We start from the raw sequence: 14,021 nt of genomic DNA on the forward strand, positions 1-14,021 counted from the left end.
CTTGTGTAGTGCTGCTACATATATTGTGTACTTAAGTTTGGCGCCGTATGCAAATTAACCATCGCTAGCGTAACTTCGCTTTGCTTGGCGAATTAACGCTAGCGCAACTTCGCAACCTTATGCTTCCCCTGAGCGCAACTTCGGATTTTAGTGAATTTGCGTAGCACTGGCGAAAATACGCCTGGCGAAGCGCGGCGAATTGGACGCTGGCGCAATAGCGAATCTTAGTGTATGTCCCACAAAGTGTTTGGGCCCTGACACAGAACCAGTAAAGAAACATATATTTACTTTTCACATCAGTCGGTTGCACATCATGATTTTCTCTTATACACCTGCTATAATTAGATGGGCCCCCAACTTTCCCGACTTGAGAGGGACCCCTTTCTCTGGTACAGAATGTCAACTCAAAATATAATTTTTTTGCCCCATAAAAGAAAACCTAATTCGAAGCAACTTTGCAAGAGACCTTTATTACAATTTGACTGTTGATACAATGTGAGACGAGGCAACTGATTAACTAAGGGGATTTAAGACTTTTGCAACATTGTTTAAAAACTAACAACCAGAAATTAAGCAAATGTTGCTTTTAATAACAATTATATTTAAAAATAATTTTAAAAGCACAGAACATTTTTAATTAATGTATGTTGGAAAGTTGCCTAGAATTATCTTTTCTTTTTATTAGGCATCTTTTTATGTTCGAGTTGACTTTGCCCTTTAACTCCAGCTCATTATGGGAAAAGCAGGGAAAACATATCTTTCAGACTCCCTGTGGCTTTTATCCGCCTCACAAAAAAAAAACTTGTTGTAGTGCAGAATCCAATCAGCGCAGGGAGAGTTCTTGGGGCTGTTTCTTTGTATAAGGGAAGAGTCAGAGAGAGTGAGAGGCAGAAGCAGAGCTGTCAGTGCCGGGTGCTACCATAGGTCTCCAGCAGACATGCTCTGTGGGCTGAACAAACATTTGCACTCGGATTTTGGTGAGTCAGATTTTTCATTTCCAGATTTTCCAGGCTATTGATACAGGGGTCCCTGCAGGAGCAAATGAAATACAAATTGAGGGATGTCATTTTTGGAACCTATTGACTTTCTGCGCTTTGTTCTTTATTGCTTGTTACTGTGCAGCTGAGCTGGGCTAATGCTCCATGGAATGCTTTGGCACCTTTTAAATACATTTATTGGAAGTCAATTAAAATGTTCCGGTGTGCGAGTAGCCTAGTCGTTACGTCTCCAGCTTTCAGCTTTTCCACTCTGGATCCTGTTGTGCCAAGCTTTTGCCAGTTTGTTGCTCTGATACTGGGTTTGGAGAAGATGCAAGAATTATAGGAATGGGGACAATGCAAAACAGGCAGCGGATCCAGGGAGTGCCGGGAACCAGTGGAAATGAAGGGACCCACTAGATTCTAGTTATGCCTGAGTATCCAGTAGAACCCCCATTTTACGTTTTTCAGGGGACCAGAAAAAAATCTAGGAAACTGTAAAATCAGGGAAATGGATTGAGCATAATATAGAGGTGGGATCACAAACAAACAATGTAAAATGAGGGGAAACTTAATATCGGGATGTAAAACGGGGGTTCTACTGTATACAGTACTGTAGAACTGATAGCCAGTAAAATGACTACTTGATGCTAGTGGTATTGCAATATTAAAAGGTCTGTTAACCTTAAATTGTTTTTAGTGTGATCCTTATATAAGTATTCTCAAACAATTTGCACTTGTCTGATTTTGGGAGGGATTTTTTGCCTGCCTATTCTGTCTTTCAGCCTGAATACTTTTAGTATGTTATAGAATTATAAAAAATAAAAGCAACTTATCTTCATTATTTTATTTTATTTTTTTTTTATATTTTTTTCCAGTTATTTTACTTCTGATTCCTTCTAGCTTTCTAATTGGGATCACTGACCCCATCTGAAAACCAAATGCTCTGTAAGGCTACAAATGTATTGTTATTGCTTTTATTACCCATCTTTCTATTCATGCCTTTCCTATACATATTCCAGTCTCTTATATCAATGCATGGTTGCTAGGGTAATCTGGACCATAGCAACCTGATTGCAAATTGGAGAGCTGCTGAAAGCAAAATAACTAAAAACCCACAAATAATATAAAAAAAAAAATGAAAACCAATTGCATACTATTACAGAATATCACTCCCTACATAATACTCAAAAAGGTGAACAACCCCTTTAAGATGCTGTCTGGTTGCTGAGGTTATAAATTAAAAAAAACAGTGTAGTTCTTTTTGCTATTTAATTACTCCTGTGCACCCTCTAGTCTGTCATAAACACTGCCTGGTTGCTAGGGTACTACTAATACTCTTGTAAGCTCCACAGCAACACAGATATTGCCTCACCTGCCCAGGAGCAGCAGGGCCCACTGGGCAACTACTTACCTCTCTTCAGCTTGGAACAGGTACAGGGGGGCTTCATTATTATTGCGTCTTCTGCAGTGACATCTGTTCTGTCAATTGGCACCCATGGAAAAGGGCTGCTTAAAGGAGAACTAAACCCTAAAAATAAATGTGCCTAAAAATGCCATATTTTATATACTGAACTTATTGCACCAGCCTTAAGTTTCAATAGAAACAATGATCCAGGACTTCAAACTTGTCACAGGGGGTCACCATCTTGGAAAGTGTCTGTGACACTCACATGCTCAGTGGGCTCTGAGCAGCTGTTGAGAAGCTAAGCTTAGGGCTCGTCACTAATTATCCAGCAGAAAATGAGGTTGGTCTGTAATATAAGCTGATGCTACAGGGCTACTTATTAAATTCAGGTGCTAGTTGCACTGGTTTCTGAGCTGCCATGTAGCAATTATCTGTATTAATTACTAATCAGCCCAGGGCCGGGCCGCGCAGCACAGGCGCCCAAGGCAAGCCGGCGGACGCGTCGCCGGCTTAGCCTAAGTGCGCATGCGCAAGGTGGCGCTCGCATGCGCAAGAAAAGTGGTAGTTTTTACATCTTTTGCGCTTCTGCGCATGCGTGAATGTGCACATGCGCAAATTGCTGGGAAATACATTCGGGCGCATGCTCAGGAGCGCAAGAAGAAGTAAAGTCCACAAAGAGTCGGGCACCGGACTGGGGGTAGGCGACAGAGGAGGTTCGTGCCTGGCGCCCCCCAGCTTTGCGCCCTAGGCACGTGCCTACTCTGCCTACCCCTAGTTCCGGCCCTGAATCAGCCTTATATTGTGACATTTGTATTCTATGTGTACTGTATATTGTGAGTGGGTCCCTAAGCTCAGTAAGTGACAGCAGCACAGAGCATGTGCAGTGAATCAGCAGAAAAGAAGATGGGGAGCTACTGGGGCATCTTTGGAGACACATATCTTTACTGTTAAAGGGCTGTGGTTGCCTTGACATAATTCACAACATTTCTAGCTACTTCTTTAGTTCTCCTTTAAAGGAAAACTATACCCCCAAAATGAATACTTGAGCAACCATATTAAGTGGAATATTAAAGAATTTTATCAAACTGGAATATATATTTAAATAAATATTGCACTTTTACATCTCTTGCCTTGAACCCCCCATTTTGTGCTGGTCTCTGTGCTGCCTCAAAGATCACCTGACCAGAAATATTACAGCTCTAACTGTAACAGTGTGGAAGCAAAAGACAGAACTCTGCCTGTTAATTGGCTCATGTGACCCAATATGTGTGGTTTGTTTGTGTGCACTGTGAATCTTAGGATCCCAGGTGGCGGCCCTTATTTTTTATTTATGATTACCCTATGGCACATACTACTAAAAAAGTATATTATTATGAAAATGGTTTATTTACATGAAGCAGGGTTTTATATATGAGCTGTTTTATTCAATACATTTTTATAGAGACCTACATTGTTCGGGGGGTATAGTTTTCCTTTACAGCAAGGTCATCAACTTGCCTTGTAGCGAAGACATACTGGACTATACCTGGAAACTTGCTCAGCTGCATGTGGTAGGTACAAAGCAGTAGGAACCAAAAGATACTATAAGGAGTCTTGTGACAAACATTGGTATACAGACAGTGTTCGACTGGGACACCAGGGGCCCACCCTAAAACCTTAGACCAGGGGCCCACTCTCAGCAGTATTATTCTTCCTCTCCTCACTCAACCTCGATTCTCCTAGTCTTTTTATTCTTTACATACTATAATCTATTATTCCATCTGTTTAGCCTCTTTGTTCTCATAGAAATAGGCCAAATGTTTAGCAGCACAAGGGCCCACTGACATCTGGGCCCACCAGGAGTTTTCCGATTTGCATTTGTATCGGCTTATATAGGTATGGGACCTATTATCCAGAATGTTCGGGACCTGGATCTTTCCATAATTTGTATCTTTTATACCTTAAGTCTATCAGAAAATCTTGTAAATCATTAAATTAACCCAATAGGCTGGTTTTGCTTCCAATAAGGATTAATTATATCTTAATTGGGATCAATTCCAAGGTACTGTTTTATTATGACAGAGAAAAAGGAAATCATTTTTAAAGATTAGGATTAATCTATTATAATGGAGTCTATGGGAGATGGCCTTTCTGTAAGTTGGAGCTTTCTGAATAACAGGTTTCCGGATAACCGATCCCATACCTGTATAGCTGTCATTTATATACTGACATCATTCAGTATACAGACAGCACTATAGAAATAGATATATACAAGAGCTTAGATTGTAAGCTCTGTGGGGAAGGGGCCTCCTTTCCTCTGTAATGGTGTTGTGTATTTATATTTTATTACTGTATTGTGATATTAATGCATTGTTCAGTTGTACAAAATTGCTGCACATGTACATAAAAATATACAATATGCTTTTATAAGAAGCAACACCATCATCATCATCATCATCATTTATTTATATAGCGCTGTCAAGATACGCAGTGCTTTCCCACTTGTGCCAATCACTGCATGCTGATATATTTGCAGTATATGTTCTGCTGTTGGGAGTAGAGAAGGAGTTAATATAAATTCCTGTATGAATGGGTTATGGCTGCTTTGTCTGTATTAGCTTCCCTAATCCTGGGCTCTGCTATCTCTCTCTCTCTCTTTCTCTTAGTACATGTTTATAATATCATGTCCTCCCCTGCCATACAATACCACCCTGCATTCCATCGCCATGTCCAACCCTCTTCTTCCTTCTTTAATGGGACCTACTCTCTGCACTTGAATGTATCTATGTTGGTTTTTTAATACATTATTGGTTTGCTCTCCGGCCATACTTTAGTGAGAATGAGAGCAATTGTGTGCACAATCTATAGAGCTGCAAATACTATGTGCTACATGCATTAACAAATTAACTTGTTCAATCAATTCTATAATCAATATTGCTGTAGGGTAATTCCCCCATCGCCCAGTATCAGCTGTTTTAACAGCCAGCTGAGCTTACTGGGTCAATCAATAAGCATGCTGCAAGTATTTATTGGGGTATTGAAAGCACCACACTCTGGCATTTTTGGCCCAGATTTGAGACTTGACCAGTGAATTCATTCTTGCTATTGGCTGCAATAAGTTCTTGGTTTTGTAATAAATATTTTATTACACTATTCCATTACTCTGCTGCTGCACTTGCCTTATATAGTGCATGTCTTTTGCTACTTCTGGTTGCTAATGTTCTGTATGACCTTGTAGATTCATATTGGAGCTCAGAAGAACATCAGGTGGCATTTTTTGTGTATTGCTTATATTTGCCACACATTAGAGCAGTGATACCCAACCAGTGGCTGGTGAGCAACATGTTATTCACCATGCCCTTGTACGTTGCGCCAAGTGGCCTCAAAGCAGAGGCTTAATTTGTAATTCCTGGCTTGGAAGCTTTAGTTGCATAAAAAACAGGTACACTGCCAAACAGAACCTCCTGTAGGCTGTCAGTCCACATAGGGGCTACCAATTAGTCAACACAGCCCTCATTTGGTACCTCCAGGAACTATTTTCATGCTTGTGTTGCTCCCCAACTCTTTTCAAATTTGAATGTGGCTCATGGGTAAAAAAGGTTGGGGACCCCTGCATTAGAGCATGTTACCCTAGGTACGGTTACCTGGAGATTTCTAAAATGACGGGTATTGGGTGTCGCAATAGGGGACCCCAAGAAATGTTTTGTCTGTGGGGAGGGGCCTGGGTTGCTGGATGACTGTACCATCAAACCCTACTCTATCTTATCAAGTTATTCCAAATGGTCCAAAAATACACCTGCCCTAATCCAGCCCTGCTACTGACTTCTCCATGGATCTTGTTGTCTATGAGGCTCATTTGTTTAAAGAGCCAGCAGACAATGACTTCCAGGTAGCATATAGGCATTCCTAATAAACTGTCATAATGGATAAATAAGGGGAAATCCAAGCTCAACGGCTCAAAGACACCTTTACAAATCATACCATGTACTGGGTGTAGTATACAGAATTTGGATGTGGTGCATTATAGACTCTGTAGTGCCGTGAAAATATAAATAGTATCTCTTGAGCGATTGTCCATTGGGCACCTGATTCCTCACATTTGCACCCATCCCAAGCTTATCAAGTATGTCATATTAAATCCTGCATCTGTTAAATGCAAGACGTATATGATTTTCCAGGAGCCTTGAATCTGATGCATTTAGGAATTGCATTTTGCCACCGCCAGAACTGGACATGATTCCGACACTTCTGGACTCTTACCTTCTTTGTATCCATATTACTGCCCATGGGTCAGACCTTGGCCTGGTTTTACCTTCGCTCTGTCACAGCACCGTGTAGTCTGAGAATCTCCACTGACTGGGTACCACGGTGCATAGGACATGAATAGCTACCTAGGCTCGAAGTACCTCCACTACCTCCACTAATACCTGCCAGTACCTTCCAATACCACCATGTGTTCTGTATTTATTCAGCTTTAGTGATGTTCAAATCTGTTCCATTTCGCTTCTCCAAAAAATTTGCGAAACAGTGAAAAATCACCAATGGGCGTCTGAATAATTTTGACGCGTGACAATGTTTGTGTGCACAACTGTTTTGACACGTAACAATTTTTTCTTTTTTTGCTGCAAATTTTTCGCTGGTGAATTTTCGCCACAGAAAAAGATCACTTTTGGATTTTTCGCCGTGAAACCATGCCTGCCGAATTTATTCGCCCATCATTAAATTTATTATTATTTCTCACCTACGTACTTATTAGTCTAGGAATGTGCCTTCTGAGGCACTTCATTTTTCTTCATATTGGTGCTGAAGTGCTACTATATGTTGCTGGTCTTTGCATTGGGGGCAGCGATCATTACGTCAATCCCATCAGATTCTCATAAGGAATATTGTCTATAAACAGGCACTAAATTGTTTCCTTTGATACATAAGGTGCCATATTGCTTCTCATGTTTTTTCTTGGAAGCTCTTGGGGGTTTCTAGGAGTTGTAGTGAGGCAAAACTGGAAATGCATACAGTAAATGTCCCTAGCTGGAGTTTTGCTAATATACACTGGAGAGGAGTTACTAGCAGAAGCTATTTATGTTTGGGAGGAGGACAACAATTTAATGGGCTGAGGTCAGTCTGTGTGCGTGTGGTGTCCAATGGCAGTTATTCATGTTAAGTCCTGGAAGGCGAGGATCTTACGCTGGGCTGTATATAGATGAACTGGGACGGGCTGTTTATAGATACACTGGGATGGGCTGTGTGTGAGGAAGGAATATGCAAGCAATGCTCACATTCTTTTCATTGTGATCAAAGGTATTTCTATCTAGGCAGGACGGGAGGTATTCTTTGTAGAGATCCTGTTCATTAGGTCAGAACAACTCCCAGTACCACTCAAGTAACTTTCAGACGTTTTCTGGTTAGTGACATCTAGATCAAGGATGGATATCCCCTGGCCTCTAACAGTATTCTGCTGCATGTAAAGTCCATAGCTTTATTCATACTAGCTGTATTTCAGGTTCAACAATTAGTCTCTTCTGGCATTGATTGGAGCTGTGAGAGCCCTTTACATGGTCCCAATAGTGTGGTGCCATATAGACCACTATAAGAGGGACAGACGTTTTCTATGCCGATTAGACTGCTGCACATTCCGTGCTGAAAGACAGGGCTGCCACCAGTAATTATGGGGCCCATACAATTAAGATAGCAGTATTCTTCTGCAAGGGGGTGACAATTGTTAGTCTACTGTTTACCTGGGCCAACAAGTTGAATTAGTCCCCATTTAAAAAAAAAATCCCTACTACACATGACCTTAAACCACCTGACCATGTACCATGTCAAAACCCTGCCAATGATCCACTCAAACCATGCCCACTTTTCATATTTCACCTTTGTGCCTTCTATAGCCACCCATCTGGCAAACACTCTGTACCCTGCCAGGTGGCATCCTTGCTGCAAGATGTCATTCTTGGAGCATATGGCCAATTTACATTGAACATTCCCTTCTTGGTGTATTGGGAGTCCATGTTAATCCATGGCATAAGGACATAGGACAAAAGGAGTCTAGATACCAGAAAGGTTTTTTTTTTTTTAACATAGCCTAGGTACCAGTTTTTTTTTTTCTTTTTTTTTTTTTTTTTTACAAATCTTTACTTGTAGATCCCACCCCTTCCTCCTCATTGGGTGCTACTGTAATCTAATAACCTTGTCAATATGGGTTAAAGGAGAAGGAAAGCTACAGAAGTAGTTTATTGCCAATAGATTAGCCATAATAGTGCAAGCTATAACACTATATTTATTCTGCAGAATCTTTTACCATACCTGGGTAAACAGCTCTAGAAGCTCCCTTTATTTGTTTAGGATAGCAACTGCCATATTAGCTTGTTGTGGCATCATTTCCTGCCTGAGTCTCTCCCTGCTCACTCACAGCTCTGGGCTCAGATTACAGGGAGGAGGGATGGGGGAAAAGGGAGGTGGAGAGGGAGAGAGGAGCAAACTGAGCATGCTCAAGCCCTAGCCCTGGAGGTTTATGCTGAAAACAGGAAGTTTGATACAGAAGCCCATGAGTACACAATAGAAGGAAAGAAATGCAGTGTTTCTTTTGACAGAGGACTCAGAGCAGCATTACTTTGAGGGTTCACTGGTGTATTTATATAGACCATTCTGATAAAGCTTACTTAATTTTAGAAAAAGGTTTGGGCGGCTCCAGACTCACCCCCTGTGTGTTCTCCTTAGTGCAGCTCCATTTTGATGCACACGGTGCTCTGCCACCAGCGTTCCCACTGTAATAAGATATGTTCAAAAGGATAGAAAGGCGGCACTCCGGTTAAAAAAGAAAAAGGTGGTTTATTGCAACAGGTCACAAACCAACATCACCTGACGCGTTTCGGGAACAACTCCCTTAATCAAGCCTATGATTAAGGGAGTTATTCCCGAAACGCGTCAGGTGATGTTGGTCTGTTGCAAAAAAACACCTTTTCCTTTTTTAACCGGAGTGCCACCTTTCTATTCTTTTGAGCATTACTTAATTTTAGCCTTTACTAAGGTAAAATTATTAAGAAGAAAAAAATCAGTAAACCAACTGCAACTCCTGTTCAAAACAGAAGTTAAAAACATGTCCTCCTCCAATAGTCTCCATGGAAGAAAACTGTTGAATTAACAGGTGCACAAATTGGACACTGACACTGTTTAGAAGTTGATATAATAGTATTATTAATGATAATTAAGGCTCTTCATATTAGAGGTTGCAAAGGTGACAGTCACAGAGTGGCCAGCTTGGGTGACCAGTTAACGGACTTAGTCACCCTTCCCTAGAATCTTAATAGTTTCATAAGATTATTTTTCTGAACTGGTAGTTAGAACTTCAGGGTGTACTCTACATGGGTTCTTGCCAGCAATTGCCAAGAACAATGTTGCACTAGGCCTTCAAGGGCTGCAAGAGAACTTGACATCAAGACTCAGACTCTAATGAGAGATATATATAGCTATTAGATTTAGCACTGTCTACATCTCTATAATTCTATGGAATTAAAAAAAAGCTGGTAGGAAATATCTTGACTGGGCCGAGACTAGTATAACTCGTTGTACCTGCATTATGTCAGTTGTGTTATTCCAAGAGGTAAAGCCTTTATTTCTAACAAATGGTTATCTGTTTGATCTTCTAGATGATGGCCCCTACTCCAAAGGAAACAAAGATCCAGCCGGAAATGATTTGGCTTTGGTCTCCAGACGACAGAGCATCCCAGGTACATAATAAGCAATATTCTGTTTGTACTAAAGAACTGTTGAACTGAGTTTAGGCTACTGGTAGGGAGTTGCCTTGAGTGACCAGGTATAATGAAGGGCAGCACAGATGAGATACCTAAACGTATTGGTTCTTCCAGTACCTTTCTCATAACTACTTTGAATATTTTCTGCAGTCTTCTCCGCTTCGGGGAGTTCTTAACTGTGAGCAGTGAACTGGTTGTCATCAAGGAAAATTACTCAACTGCACTACATAGATCTCTTTAATTCACCATGACCGAGCACTTCTGCCATTAGTCCTCTACAAAAAGAGAAATTATATATTGTGTGCTCCTCTATTTTGTTCTCTGACAGCAAAGTATGTAAAAAATCACTTAGTATTGCCCGTTTCATGGAGTCCTGCTGCTCCTAATCTATAGGCAGCATTGTCTTAGTGGGGGATGTAACTTCGGGAGTGATGGGGGGCGCAGAGTTCTCTTAGAGTGGTGCAAACAGAAGTGATGACCAATATACTTTAGATTTAGTTTGGGTTGGGGCAAAGCTGTAGGTGGGCAAAAATATCCACATAGAACAGAAGCGGGGTGCTGACGGGGAGGAGGTAAAGGTCTGCTCTTCCAACCACATGATTACCAAGGGGATGTACTATTGCAGCATTTTATTCTCGTAATGATGTCGGAGGTCATTTATGAACACTGGACAAGAGTGCACCTACCAGTTACAACTAACCAGTAATTAGTTATTAGTAGCCAACAGCTAAACTGTAATTTGCTATTAAGGGAATTTCTTATTTACCTTAAGGGGCAGATTTATTAAAATGCGTGATTAGAACTGAAAAACTCACATTCATTCCTATGGGATTTTTAGTTAAATAGTGATGAGTGAATCTGTCCCATTTCGCATGTATTAAAGTCAATGGTGTTTTTCTTGTGGTGGCTTTTTGTCTTAGTTTTTTGTCCAAATGCATTAAAGGGATCCCAGTGGGACAATATTTAAGAATCAAACGAATATGTAGTAATCAGGAAGATTTCAAGATTGAGGCCAAAAAGCTATATGAGCGTTTTCGAGAGAGGGGATATAGCCATAACTCTTTAAAAAAGCTTACAAAAGGGCTTTGGATACGAACAGACAATCTCTTTTGGTTTCTAAAGATATCAACAGTAAAGTGAATAGTTGGAATGGCAGTGATTATACTAAACTGTTCAGACTGATCAGTGATTTCAGTGCAGAACATAAAATTAAACACATAGTGAATAAACATTGGCATATATTGCAGCAAGATCTACAATTGAAGGAAGTGATCGGTGAAACTCCACTAATAACTTTTAGGACGGAGCAAAAATTTGAGAGACAAACTAACAAGTAGTCATTATACTCAAGCCACTAAAACAACATGGTTAACATCAAAAATGAAGGGCTGTTATAAATGTGGTGACTGTCTAGCCTGCCCTTTAGTGGTAAAAACACTTAACGTCACTCAATCACGGGATAACATAGATTACACGATAAAGAACTACATCAATTGCAAAAGCACATCAAGCATGGTGCTATTTAAGCCTAACTTTTTGATCAAAACGAAGGTCTTGCCATCTGTCCACCTTTGCGGTGTTTAATTGTGTGTTTTTTATGGACATGGTCCAGCACTGTGTGCTTACACGCAGTGAATTTGTCAGTGTAGTTGTGGGGTGTCACATGGTTCACGCTTGATGCGTTTATATAATTTTAAATGGAATTATTAAAAGTTAAATTTTAGAAAGCTTTGTCAGTGCACTAGACTGTAGCAGGTGTTCTGAACTGGGTTGCTGGGGGGCGGGACCAGATGTACTTGGCTAGCTGGGTGCACGGCTCCAACCCCATTGTTTCTATTTAAAATTAGTACCAGCTTCAGTTTAATTTATCCTGCTTAGAAGAGATCTCGGTCTTTCTGCCTTGCTAAGGGCCCCATAGTCCAAAACCTGATATTCTACAGGCTTTTTAGAGCAGCACACAAAATATGTATGTATGTCTGACGTACACAAACCATGGTGATGGTTTCATCTGCTGCATGTCCTTTTGGATTGTGTAAGTCATCCAAGAGCCACACGGTTTCCCTCACACCAGCAGGACACTCTGCTACAATTTACATTTTTGTCAGAAGAGAAATTAAACTGCAGCTAAGGAGCATTAATATCCCAGCAAGGTACCATCTGCAGTCATATCTTGATTTGTGCGTGTGGTCGACACTGGGAGAACTGATAATTCTAACAGCAGCAGAAGGACCGGCTGATAAAGGCTGACACACGTGGAGAAAACCAGTCATCCATAAGGGATCACACAGGAGCTAAAAGAAAGTTTTTCCCCTTCTGTGCCAGCGCTGTGTCTAGTAATCTGTTGACGCTGTTAGATTTCTGCACTTGTTACAGAAAAGTTACAGTCAATTTATTTCACTCTCTTTTGGTTTATTGTCTACTTTCCATTAAATACTCTAAATTAATTTGCAAGACAGCCCAGGAATTTGATTTATTATTACTTTGTTGAATGGCAGAGGACCATGAAATCTCATGGTATTACTGGATTACAGTATTGAATGCGCAGTACGTTGCATCTTCTAATGATATATAGAGAGAGTACATTCAGAGGTATCTTTTGAGGGGTGCCCATAGAGGCTCTGGTATTGGGCTTGGCAGAACAGGAGATTTAGGTAGCATTTGCTTTGCTCCCTGACAAATACAAATACAATATTAACTGAGTGCCTGGGTGCCGTTTTTCTATCTCTGCAGAGGAGTTTCGGGGGGTTACCATTGTGGAGCTGATTAAGAAAGAAGGGAGTACGTTGGGACTGACCATCTCTGGTGGTACAGACAAAGATGGAAAACCAAGAGTGTCTAACCTAAGGCCAGGAGGCCTGGCAGCCAGGTAATACCAATAGTTGTTCCTTTAACTGCATTATCCAATGTTGTATAACCAAACCACTGGTGTTGAGTCCTCTAGCAGTCATTGGAAGATGGATGGTGGGAGCTTCCAAGGTAAGGATGTGATTTTCCCACAATCTCATTAATGTTGGGCTTTCCCTTGTCAGGAGTGATCAGCTGAACATCGGGGACTATATCAAGTCTGTGAATGGCATCAACCTGACTAAACTACGTCATGAAGAGATCATCAGCCTGCTGAAAAATGTAGGCGAGCGAGTGGTCCTAGAAGTGGAGTATGAGCTGCCCCCTGCCAGTAAGTAAAAAGAAAAAATTATCGGCACACAAGACTCCATGCAAGCAGGGTAAACCCTGTGGGTTCATTGAAGTGTTAAACATATCAATAAACACGCAGGGTTTACCCCGCTTACATGGAGTCCTGTGTGCTGGTCATTTTTTTCTTTTTCCTGGTAAATTTGGAGGGTTCTGATCCCTCTTACCGTGCACTGGACTAGCTTTTGCTGAGAGGCCAGGGTGTGCTGGTGGGTTACATTTTGGACCCTGCCAGTAAGTGCCACAAGGAATGGCTAAAATACAGTATGCACGGTGAATGATGTCTCTTTAGCTTTCAAGTGCAAAAATAATGTGGCTGCTGTACACATACAGCAGTATTTCGCTGGAGAGCACCCTAAAAGTCAAAACCCATTTGCAGTCACAGTATACAGTTTATTTTTCATTTTAGACTAGGTGTAACATTTAAAAACCATAAATCTTGTTCTGGCACCTTGTCTCCATTTTACCCATCTATCAAAAACACACAATAGAAAAGAAGATGAACACATGCTACTGTGACCATTGGCCAAGATCCAGCAGCCCCTAGATAATGCTTTTTCTCATTGCCACTATCACTTTGCAGCAAAAACAAATGATGATGGTTGGCTCTGAAAATGCTTTATGGTCTATGTTCCAGCAGAGAGAACCACCGGCAAACAAGAATATCTGTCTATATATGATATGTCTGATTAGACACTTAAGACCATATACAGG

General features: G+C 40.9%; 1 protein-coding gene across 7 annotated transcripts in view; it reads left to right on the forward strand.

Moving 5' to 3' along the window:
- The window catches only part of LOC108715865 (glutamate receptor-interacting protein 2-like), a 114,089-nt gene that overhangs the window by 50,840 nt on the left and 49,228 nt on the right, over positions 1–14,021 (forward strand). For 6 of the 7 annotated variants that reach the window (XM_041561720.1, XM_041561721.1, XM_041561719.1 and 3 more), the window contains exons 2-4: positions 10,011–10,091; positions 12,846–12,981; positions 13,145–13,290. In XM_041561720.1, the coding sequence (XP_041417654.1) occupies positions 10,011–10,091; positions 12,846–12,981; positions 13,145–13,290 (363 nt within the window). Of the gene's footprint in view, positions 1–790; positions 978–10,010; positions 10,092–12,845; positions 12,982–13,144; positions 13,291–14,021 lie in introns of those variants that run through there. The other variant, XM_018261379.2, reaches the window with a different exon arrangement.

Source organism: Xenopus laevis, chromosome 4S (genome assembly GCF_017654675.1).
Source record: "Xenopus laevis strain J_2021 chromosome 4S, Xenopus_laevis_v10.1, whole genome shotgun sequence".
NCBI classification, from domain to species: domain Eukaryota; kingdom Metazoa; phylum Chordata; class Amphibia; order Anura; family Pipidae; genus Xenopus; species Xenopus laevis.